This window comes from Rhipicephalus microplus, chromosome 1, assembly GCF_043290135.1.
Source record: "Rhipicephalus microplus isolate Deutch F79 chromosome 1, USDA_Rmic, whole genome shotgun sequence".
Lineage (NCBI taxonomy): Eukaryota > Metazoa > Arthropoda > Arachnida > Ixodida > Ixodidae > Rhipicephalus > Rhipicephalus microplus.
Genome location: NC_134700.1, coordinates 89,793,942 through 89,805,823, shown reverse-complemented (window position 1 = coordinate 89,805,823; position 11,882 = coordinate 89,793,942). Strand labels below are relative to the sequence as shown.

The window sequence follows — 11,882 nt, the reverse complement described above, 5'->3', positions numbered from 1 at the left end:
CAATATGGTAGTTGGTTCCACATAGCCAACGGTAACGACCAAACCTCTCCTCAAATCTGTGTGTCTGAAACTTTCCAGGCAAGACATATTCAAAGCCTAGCTCCCCCAGGCAAAACCGACTGACTTTAATCAAGGTGTACGACTTGAGACGAAGCCCCGAGTGCGCCTCCGTGGTTAACAGTCGTTCACGCCCAGAGCCAAACTTTAAGTTTTCCCAAGTGTCAAGCCAGTCTACAAATGCATTAGGCAACTGCAGCTGCATGTCCTCCGTACTTCTTATGGGGGCTTGAAGAGGAGTTTTAGGCGCTTGCCTTTAGATGGTGTTTTAGTGTGCTCAACGCACCACCACTTGTGTATTAATTCAATAAATTCAGCAGTTTATCGGGCACAACTTAAACCAAGCTTTGCACCATAAGTTTCAGTGCTTCTGCAATGAATGGACTGATCACTTTCAGTGCTAGCTTCACGTTTTGTCTTTCGGTGTTAGAAGGGTTGAAAGCCTTAAAAGTAAATTTGTATCCAAGCTTCGAGAGATTGTGTTGCTCGGAAGCGTACACTTCACGAAGTGTCTGAAATGTTGCTTTCTTCACTTGCACCTGTGATGTCGTACTTGAAAATTCGGGATAAAAAATAAAACAGCCTTCATTTTTCTGGTTCAACCAGTTGTTACCGATGCACTTTATTAAATACACTGTATCGACAACAAAAAATAGCGGCCTTGAATCGTCTGCTGAATGTGGGTACACAATGTCTATCGTGTTGTTTTTTGAAAAAAAATGACATTACTTTTCAGTTCACAGCGTTGTTATCAGTGATAACGGCAGATACATTAAGCCCTGCTTTTTCCAGACCCTAATTTACTTTTACAGGATGTCGTGGAAATGGCTGGCTTCAATGCTAAAAACAGGAATGATGGTTACCACATCTTTGTGCGTAGAAAGCAATGAATTTGTCGTGAACACGTGTGCTGTTTTTAATGCTTCCCAGGAATTTGATGCCGTCCCTGTTAATGAGCCACCCTTATACGCAAAATAATGCTGTATGCGTATTTCATTTCACAAGTGCGTTACGATTTTTTCGTGGGGCTTTAGAAGGCTCATCTTTTTTGTAATCTATTGCAAAAAGCCTTCATTGCTTTGTTCGTTTGCAGGACTTGCATTGTACTTGCTGCACAGCCTTAGTATTGTGAAGGATGAGGTCACATTAATTTCCCAGTCTTGCGAATGACTTTGTATGCGTGAGGAGAGATCGTAAGAAAAATGCGAGCTAGTATAAAAAGATTTGAATATTATCTCATAGCTCGTCGCTCTTCAAGTAGAAGGCACAACTGTTCTTTCAGAAACTCAAACGCTTCTAATTTCTCTTCTGGTAGCAGGTCACCAATAGAAAAGTCATCAAGAATAGAAAAAAATAAAGTGGAAGCAGGCTTTCAATTTTTCTGCTTTTTCGCAGACGTCTGAAGCATCGAAATGCTGCACACTTTCAAGAATAGTCTGCAAGCTCCGAATGCCTTCTAGTGTTTATGAAAGGGAACATCAGCAATGCGCAGCTTCATCTTTTTCTAGTAGGCAGAAATGTGCAATACATCGGAAACAACCACAGAACGTTCAACCTCTGGAGGTAGTGTGTTACTCTGAATATGCAGAAACATAACAGCAGCTTCCGTGCTGCTCACTATCCAATAGTCGGACAACTTAAGTTGTGAGAGTTGTGACACGAGCTGCTCGAAAGATGCCACTCCATTCTTGCATTCCTCATTTACGTGCGAAACAAGTGACATCTGAATGCCCTTTTGTCGCTGGTGTGCCTCATGGCGCTTTCGTTTTGCGTCAGGCTCCTTGCGAACGGGAGCCCAGTCGTATAGGTAAGCGGAGTTGTTCGAAAACATCGTCGGCACTGAATCATTGGTTAGTCGAGTAAGGCTCACAAGAACTTCTATAGTGTTTCCGTTGCTATTCGTGTGTGTGGTAGTAGTCCTCAAATACTCTGCTTTGAAATGAAGTTCGCAGACCTGCGATATGCAGAAGCATAGAAATTGTTTTAAAATTTTTAGCAACATTTTATATAAGTTTTTCTGCCTGAATTAATTTCTAGAACGTTATAATTAGGAAGGATTGAGATCTAGAGTGACGCTGCTCCGTAATGCGCTGCCCTAGCACAGATCTGCGACAAAGAATTCGCTTTATGTGAAGGTTTATTGTTAAAAATTTTTAATTTTTACCTTCGGATCACGCAAAGTGTCGATTGGCGCGTTTCCATTGTATCCTGCGGTCGTCTTTAGGGAAGGAGGACAAACGTACCTTCGGTCCACCGTCATGGTCTCCATGACAGTTCGGCACGCAGCAGCGGCCCATCCTGTGAACTTCCTGGTAATTTCACGCGAACAAACTTCACTGCTTGAACTCCAATTAACACAGCCAGGGTCGAGACTTGCACAAATCTCCAAAGAAGGTTCACCAGCACTATTTCAAAATTCTTGTGCAGCGTAGTACCTTGCTGTGTCAGGCCCAAACAAGTTCTAACAGGCTCGCCCTAACGAATGGACTCACTGAGCCTGCAGTCTCCAACCGGTCCTCACAATGCCCACCGGTTCGTCGGGCTAGGTGTGCTGACGTGAGACAAGGAAACAAAGGGAGTGAAGAGGCCTTGCAAATTCTAGGAGGCGCTGGCCTGAATGAGTGCTCGGAGGAGGCGCAAGTACTCTGCTGCACACCATGAAACAGCAAGAAAGGGGCATCTTCGTTACCTTCAATGTCTCTGCAGAAGATACGAAGAAGTTCGAGCTGGTCAAAAAAGTTCGACGAGTACTTCACCAAGCAGACCAACATTGTGTACGAGAGCGCTTGCTTTCACAAGCGGCACCAGATGCCGGGCGAGTCTATTGACCAGTTCATGACAGCTCTGCACATCTTGGCGGAAAAATGCGACTTCGGAGGATTCAAGGGGCACCTCATCCGAGACCGGTTCGTCTTTGGCCTGCGGGACAAAAAACTTTCCGAGTCACTTCAAATGGACCCGGAGCTATCTCTCGCGACAGCTCTAGTGAAGGCCCGCCTGAAAGAGACAGTTCAGCAGCAACAAGCAGAGCTTCGCAACTCCAACGAGGTTCACGACAGCACTCAGTTCAATCTATGTCAAGAAGTCAGCGTTGAAACAATGGGTCACCGCATGAAACCGTGCCACAGTGAGGACACCCGGCCGCCAGCACTTCGTTTCGAAAGACAGTGCATATTCTGCGGCGGTCACTCCCGCGCTAGGACAGACTGTCCAGCTAGAGCACAGGAGTGCTTTAACTGTGTCGTAAAGGGACGTTTTGGAAAGGTACGTGTGCCTCAAAGGGACTTCTCCAAGGAACAAGCGAAAGGTACGAGTGTCGTCCGTAAAAAAAGACACTCGTAAAATTTTTCTAGGCGCAGTAGAGGCGCCTGGTGCCAAGGCACGTTACGTTCAGGTATTTGTTAATGCAGTGCCTGTTTTCGCAAAGGTTGACTTTGGGGAAGAAGAGTCCGTAATTCCAGCATCGTTTTCTGGACTTGCCACGAGCTTAGAAAAGGCCGACGACATCTTGACAGGTGCTTGTGGTGCCCGACTAATTGTTCTGGAGAAGTTTCAAACTTCTCGCCAAACATTTTATGTCGTCAAACCCTTGCGCAATGTACTGCTAGGGTTGCCAGCTTTGGAAGCATTAGGAGTTATTAAGTTCGCTGACTCTGTCACTGAGAAAAAACTTGACTTCGAGGTTTTGTGCCCTCAGGTTTTTGAAGACTTAGGCTGTATGCCCGGGGAGTATACAATCAGGCTAAAACCAGACGCATGTCCATTTGCAGTAAGCGCACCACGCAGGATTCCTATACCGCTTCAGGAACCTGTGAAGCAGAATGTGGCTAAGATGGAACAAAGGGGCGTTTTCAGGCAGTCAAAGAGCCAACCGAATGGTGTGCTGGTGGTTTTCCCGTACAAAAGTCTTCGGGAGACCTATAGATCTGTGTCGACCTTATGCAGTTGAACAAGTTTGTCCTAAGAGAAAGGCATACGTTGCCTACTGTAGACTTGCCGGCGTGAAATGGTTTTCCAAACTAGACGGACATTCCGGATTCCACAAGGTGCAACTCAACAAGGCCTCAAAACTACTGACCAGGTTCATTACGCCGTTTGGGCAGTATTGTTTAAATCGGTTGCCGTTTGGTATTACTTCAGCCCAGAGTACTTTCTAAGGAGAATGTCTGAAATACTGACAGGCCTTGCTGGTGTCGTTAACCTGATGGACGATATTCTCATATTTGGCGACAGCAATGGGCAACATGATTCTAGGCTATCAAATGTCTTAGCTAGGTTGGTCAAGTCTAATGTTACGCTTAACAAAGCAAGTGTGTATTTGGAGCACGAAGCATGAGCTTTTTGGGTCCCTTTCTAAGTGAAGAAGGCGTACAGCCTGATACGGCTAAACTCTGAGCTAATAAAGAGCTGAATCCGCCCTCGAATATTTCACAATTGCGCAGTGTTCTCGGCAATGCCAATCACCTAAGCCACTTTTTGTCGAACTTAGCGCAAACCACTGCCCTACTACGGGTGCTTTTGCAGAAATAGACTGAATTGGTTTGGGGTCCATCTCAGAACACAGCTTTCGATAGCTTAAAAGCTCTTGTCTGCTCGGCAAACCGTATGGTCATGTAAGATCCAGGACTTCCCCCAATTCTTTCGGTGGATACCTCCTCATTTGGTCTTGGGGCCTTCCTTTTCCAAGAACAACGTAATGGTGCGCGCCACCCGATAGCGTTCGCTTCAAGGTAATTGACCAAAACCGAGTAGCGCAATGCGCAAGTCGAAAAGGAGCCAAGTTACGCTAAAGGCAGTCTACTCGACGTGTATATTTACCATATAGTCCAAGAAACCTCGTACTGCTTTTGTGCTAAGAAAATGCTTAGTTTGAAGGGAAGACACTTAATAGTAATCGGAATTTCGTTGGCACAGTTCAGATAGTCCGTACCGAAAAAAAGTTTTCCTTTTTAACATTAGCAGCACTGCACAGATGACGCAACGAAGCAAGAAGACTTAGTGCAGCGTAGTCCTGCGAAAAGAGAACTTGCGTAGTTATCAATTTCTTTTTGACAAGAATAAGACAGAATTGCAAGGATTTTATTTCACATTGTTTTGCATTAAAATGCTTCTAATCTGTCATGGGTAGTTTCAGCACGTTAGTAATTATGCTGAAGATTGAACTTGCATAAGAGCCCAAGTTTTTTAAGAACCACAAAAACCAATCAAAACCAAGCTCTGCCAAGTCACCAGGTGTGCCTTCTAAATTGCTGTGAGGTGAATCATGTCCTGCATTTACTTTCTCCAGTAAGGAAGTGCTGTTTTGCAAAATATTGAAGCTTTAGGCGTTTTCACGGCCTCACTTCTCACTCCCTAATAAACTGTTTCTTGCCTTTCATGTCCCTTCATTCAGCAATACCAACTAATTCGTTTATTCGAGAGTCCCGGCATGTGCCAGGAAAAAGTGACGTATTGTGTTATCCACATGATGTCGACATAATGAGAAGAGCAGTCCGTCCACTGTTATACAATTCCTTCGTCGCTCTTCAGCGAGCGTTCTCATTCAAGTAGGCATAAAAAACCTCTGCGCTTCTCCTGGTTGTTCAGGCGAAAAAAAAAGTTTACTCGGTAATGAATGCTTGCTCTCGTAACTGAAGTACAGTTTGCCAACCGAGCAATATATGGTCAGTCAAACATTTCATACTGCGCGCACTTACAACCATCGCTTCACCAGTTTCTAAAGACATTCTCGCAGTCTACGCGAGAAACGTTAAGTCCTGAAACTACTAAACTAACAAGCGCTCGAGCTTGTCTGTTCCACTGCTGGCGGATGCATGCGCTCCTTGTGTTTTCCCCTCAAACGTTGAGGATGGTCATTCAGAGTGGTTGACAGACGAGCCTACAGATGTTTTCGTTGCAAGCTCGTGCGCAAGTGATGATGATGATGTGTGGCGCTTTATGGTGCAAAGGCCAATTGATGGCCAGAGAGCGCCATTTAGGTAGACGAGAGATATGGACAATGACATTGTAAATGATGAGTGGCTGTAAAGAGGCCTTAAAGTTCCTCACGCTATAGTGGGTAAAATATAAGTATTAAAATTATGACAGTGTCATGAAATATGTGCAGTGAAAATGAATATCAAAAGGTAGTGTAATAAGACTATGGCGGAGATGTAGTCACCACATGTCCTGCTATAGATCACCTTAAAATATGCAGTGAAAACTGCATGCATCATTTAAAAACGTAAACAATGAGTGGAATTTAAAAATCGGATCCCTACCGACACGCACTCCAGGGTGTAGTGGTAGCTGCTGTCGGTAGGGCAGTAAAAAGTGCTTTTTCATTAAAGCGTCCAACTCATCACACTGGACGAGAATGTAGAGAACCGTAAGTGGTTCTCCACATCTCGCACACAATAATGGATCACCGGCAGGCAGATTATATAAATGTGTAGAGTATGTATGCCCTGTTCTTACCCTTGTGAGTGTCACTTCTGTATGTCGCGATTTTAATAGGAGCCGCGAATGACCAAGTTGTGGCTTAATAACTTGTAGTTTTTTACTTGTGTGTCTATCCCCCAAGTTTTGCTAATAAACTTTGAGTTTTTGTTTTAGGAAAGGTTTCATGTCAAGTTCAGGGATTGGTATTGATGCATTAGCGGCATCGTTGCTGGCGGATGCAGCCAGCTGAACTGCCAAAACGTTTCCCTGTATCTCATGGTGCCCCGGCACCCAGCAGATTACAACATGCTGTTTGGATGGGTAGACTGTGCGTAAGAGTGAATAAAGGGACTTAAGCACTGGGGTTTTGCATTTTGTAAGTGTTTTCAAGGCTTTCACCACACTCAGAGAATCCGTGTACACTGCCGCTTTTTGTAGTTTTCTATGTGCAATGTGTTTAACAGCTGCAAGTATTGCGTAGGCTTCTCCTGTGAAAATGCTTGCATCGGGGTGCAGGATGCGAGTATCTGAGAAGTATGGACCAATGGCTGCGTATGAAACAGAAGTGTTGGACTTTGAGGCATCTGTGAAGAATTCAGGGTATGTGTACTTTTGTTGTAGTTCTTGAAAGTATGTGCGGATATGTTCAATTGGTTCGTGCTTTGTAATCTCTAAAAAAGACACATCACAATCTATCAATTGCCACAGCCATGGTAGCGGAAATGCTGCGGGAGCCATCAAACGATATTCGAGTGACACACTGGTTTCCTCAGAAAGGCCCCTCACACGAAGTGAATAGGGCTGTCTCAAAGATGGCCGGTTTTCAAACAAAACAGAAGTAGACATGTCATCAATTGTGAAGTATGAATGGTGGTCCTTGTCTGCCTTTGCTTTGAGATAATATAGAAAAGACTTATAGCATCTCTGTAGGTGGAGTGACCATTTGTTTGATTCCACGTACAGGCTTTAAACGGCGCTGGTATGAAAGGCACCCGTAGAGAGGCGGATGCCTAGGTGGTGAATAGGGTCAAGCATTTTTAGGGCGGTAAGTGTCGCAGATGGAGAGGTTATTGCTCCATAATCCAAGTGAGTGCGTACGAGGCTCCTTTACAAACTCATGATACATTTCTTCTCACTTCCCCACGTAGTGCGTGACAGCACTTTTAGAACGTTCATGGTTCTGATGCACTTGTTTTTAGATACCTATAGTGTGGTACGAAGGTTAGCTTGGTGTCCAGAATCAGGCCCAAGAGTTTGTATTTGGCATTAACAGACAGGCGTTGACCATGCAATTGAAGGTCAGGGTCGGGATGAGTGCCTCTCTTTCTAGAGAACAAGACACACGCGTTTTGGGGGGGTTTAATCAGAATCCGTTTTCCTTCGCGCAATAGGAGCCTTTGTTCAAGCCAAGCTGAATCTGCCGCTCACAAACTTCTAGGTTACAAGACTTAAATCCAAGCAGAACGTCATCGACATATGTACAGGTAAACGTATTTTTTGGGATGTAATGACACAAAGAATTCATTTGACAATAAAAAGAGTACAGCTAAGTACACTACCTTGCGGCAATCCTGTTTTTCGGACAAATGTTCGGGAAAGAATGCTGCCGACTCCGACACGGTATGTACAATTGGACAAGTAGCTGTAAATAATAGTAAACATCCTGCCACGCACACGAAGATTGGACAAGTCTCTTAATATTCCAAATCTCTATGTCGTATTGTAGGCTTTTTCTATGTCGAGGAACACAGAAAGAAAGTATTGTTCGTGAACGAAGGCGTCTCGGATCTGTGCCTCGATACGTACGGGGTGGTCGGTGGTGGATTCACCCTCTCAAAACCCGCATTAGAATGGGTCGAGCAAGTGGTACGTTTCAAGGTAAGGCACAAGTCTGCAATTTATCATTTTTTCAAAAAGTTTACACCTGCAACTTGTAAGTACGATTGACCTGTAACTACTAACGGAAGATGGATTCTTGGTTTGCTTTAAAATTGGAAAAATAATGGCTTCTTTCTAGGCAGAGGAGATTTCACCGGAAAACTAGATAGAGTTATACAGGGAAAGCAGGTTTTTTTCGTGTTAAGAAGGCAGTTGTTTTCATATTTCGTATATTATGGTCTGTACCTGGAGCTGATTTATTGCAAACATGCAGCGATGCTTGTAACTCGGCCAAACAGAAAGAGTTGTACGACTCATTTTTACAGGATTTTTGCTGTAGTTTCTCTTTTTCGATTTTCCGTTTGTGTCGTTGAAAAGATTCAGTATATAGAGACGAACTGGACACCTCTTCGAAGTGGGCACCGAAGAAGTTCACCTGGTCTTCCCAGGTGTCCCCTTGTGTGCCTACAAGAGGTAGTGAAGATGCGTGTCGCCCTGCTACCTTGCGAACCATGTTCCAGACTATAGTTTCTTGTGTATATGAAGTGATGCCTGATAAAAACCTATGCAAGTTTTCTCTCCTAGCCTACCGGCGCGTTCTCCTACCTTGGGACTTGATTTTCTTAATGCTTTCAAGATTCTCTGCTGTCGGCGAGCACCGTAGCAATCTCCACGCTTTGTTTTGTTGTTTGCGTGCATTGTGACATTCAGTGTTCCACTATGGGACACGTCGCTTGCCAGGCAGTCCAGAAGTTTGCGGAATGCATTTCATCGCAGCGTCGGTCAGAAAAGCAGAAAAGTATTGTACAACTGCATCTATGTTTGTACAACTGCATATTGTACAACTGCATCTATTGTACAACTGCATCTAGATAGGTCAATCTAACTTAAGTGAGTAATCTGCGAGAACTGTTCCCAATCAGCTTTGTCAGTGATTAATCTGGGGACCTGTGGGTGATATTCATTTGATATGGGTGTGCTTAGCGTCACGGGAAAGTGGTTACTTCCGTAAGGATTATTGATGACCTTTCATGTCAGTAAAAGAAGGCGGGATGTTGAGACAATACTGAGGTCTATTGACGAGTAGGTATTGCTGGCGAGGCAGCAGTATGTGGGCTCTTTTTGATTTAAAAGGCACGCGTCAGAAGCAAAAAGAACTTGTTCTATCAGGCGACCTCGAGCATTGCAGCGAGAGTCACCCCATAGATTGCTATGTGCATTGAAACCTTCAAGAAGGATATAAGGTTTTGGAAGTTTATCTATTAGGGACTGCAATTAACGTTTTTCAAGATGATAGTGTGGAGGTATGTAGACAGAGCAGATGGTGCCGAATTTGTTCAGGAGAACTACACAAGGAGCCACTGCTTCAGGAGATGTTTCGAGTGGTAGATAGTACATGCAATCCCTTGATTGACTATAATGGCCACAACACCAGTTGACGTGACGGCTTCATTCCTGCCCTTTCAAAAAATGATATACTGGCGTAGAAAATTAGTGATCTTGGGTTTAGGTGTGTTTCTTGTACACACAGCACTTTTGGTGACTGTTTATGTAAAAGTTCTTGAACATAGTCAAGGTTTCTCAGGAGTCCTCTGGCGTTCCACTGTAACATTTGTGTCTCCATTTTTATTGTGGCTAACCTCTTTGTGTACAGAAACGTTGGCTTAAGCTACAGGGCCTGTTGGGGCCCTGTAATACGGGGTTTCTTTTTCCTGCTTCGCTCCAAAGAGCTGTGCCTTTCCTTCGGCGTCTGGGTCGCCGGAGGAGTATGGCTTGTGTCCATCACCTCTTCTGAGGTGGTGAATGATGCCTGCTTGGCAGGCACGTTTATGGCAGTTTCGGACCTGACTGCACTTGCAGTGGTCCGTCGTCCAGCAGACTCTGAAGTCTCCTGGCCCTTTTGAACAGAAATCGGAGCAGTTCAGGCTGCTCCAGCCGGAGGCGCTTCAGGCACAACCGCAGTCACACTTCGTGTGAATCTCGCGGGTGCCGAAAGACGTGGTACGGCGCCTCGACGTGCCACGTTGGCGAAGGAAGGTTCAGAATGATTGTGTGTAGAAAAATGTTGACGTGCCTCTTGAAATGACAGGTTCAACTTGACCTCAAGTTCTAATATTTGTTTCTATTTTTTTTCATGCAGGGCATGATCAAGAGTAGGCAGCATGATCTCCTTCACATTAGCGCAACAGGCTTCTGAAGTGCACTTTTCAGATACATGTTCCCAAGATGCACACTTCGCGCACCTAGCGCGCCCGCTGTCCGTTTGGGATCTATATAGGTCTGAAGCGCTGACACTTGAAAAATCGGCGAGGATAAGGTCTGACACGAAGCTTGCAGTAACCAGTTTCAATAGAGTCAGCAAGGTTGCTTGTAGCGAAGGTATTTATGATGTGCTTTGTAAGGTCAGTTTATTATCTCGCTTGATTGTTATTTTTTTGTACTTTCACTACATTTTGTTTCTGCCAGCCTTCGAGCAATTCACTTTGAGACAGCTCGAGGAGGTCATATTAGAGATGACACCACGCACTGTGTTAATCGACCTATGTGGGCCCACTGATACTGGGATGTTATCAAATGATACTAGTTTTGTGAGCTTGTCGTACTGAGTCTTGTCGCGAACTTCTAGAAGGACATTGCCATTCCCCATCTTAGTTACTTTATAGCCAGGGCCAATTCCATCTGTAAGCGCTTTAGAAACAATAAATGGTGAAATAGATCGAACTGTTTTCTTTTCAATTTGGCTGTTGATTACATGGTACTTGCGAAAAATCTGTTTAGGCTGTACAGGAAAGAAGCTGTCATCAGTGCGCTACCTTTTCAGGTGGCGATTAGGGAGTGCGGGAAAAGGGTTTTGCATAAGAAGCATCTTGAATTCTGCAGCGATGGTGGCCACCCACCACCGAGCCCAACAAGAGGACGCTGCAAGTTTGAATTCTGAACACTTGGAGACGCCAGCCATGCATCGCCGCTATGACCGGATATAACTACCCAGGGTTGGGTAACTACAGAGGTTTAACCCTCGCCGCCAGAAAATTTGGAAATAAACGGAAAAGAGAAGATGACAGGACAGATAAAAAGTGGGAGATAAAGACGAGGATGTATGTAGAGAGAGATAGTTAACGCATTTTCAGTTCTTACGAGAGTGAGCCTGTCCACCTCCCACTTTTACTGTGGCGAGCACCTTGACCATTGATCCACCTTGGCCGATTGCTCCTGCATTGGTCAGCTCAGGGGTGCCGTCCACGTGAAGCCGGGGCCAAAGGTGTGTGTTGCCTCCGCCAGGGGGCTTTAAAGGTCCAATCACCTGGCGTCAGCTCAACCCCCAGGATCCCCTTTTCCCCGGACACGGCAAAGCCACGCACGGCTAGGCGTGGGAGGGAGTCGCAACCCCTCGTGCACAAGTGCAGTGCCCCAACAATATTTCGCGCATATATACGGTGACACTTCCTCGACCACCTTCTGGCAGCCAAGGTTTACATGTGCATGGCAACAGAGTACTTCACTGATTCCCTGAATATTGAGAACAA

At 45.0% G+C, this 11,882-nt stretch overlaps 1 protein-coding gene across 1 annotated transcript; it reads left to right on the top strand.

The window, feature by feature from the left end:
- The first annotated feature begins 2,751 nt into the window (after positions 1–2,751).
- On the top strand, positions 2,752–10,332 carry LOC119177945 (uncharacterized). The gene is made up of 2 exons (XM_037429126.2): positions 2,752–3,321; positions 10,216–10,332. The coding sequence occupies exons 1-2, from the start codon at positions 2,752–2,754 to the stop codon at positions 10,330–10,332; spliced, it is 687 nt and encodes a 228-aa protein (XP_037285023.2).
- The last annotated feature ends 1,550 nt before the right edge of the window (positions 10,333–11,882 follow it).

Bases quoted from the DNA above. Each gene is read 5' to 3' on its own strand.
- LOC119177945 (XM_037429126.2), top strand. From the start codon at position 2,752: ATGTCTCTGCAGAAGATACGAAGAAGTTCGAGCTGGTCAAAAAAGTTC. The intron at 3,322-10,215 runs GTACGTGTGCCT...CTGCACTTGCAG, and splicing joins TAAAGGGACGTTTTGGAAAG to TGGTCCGTCGTCCAGCAGAC.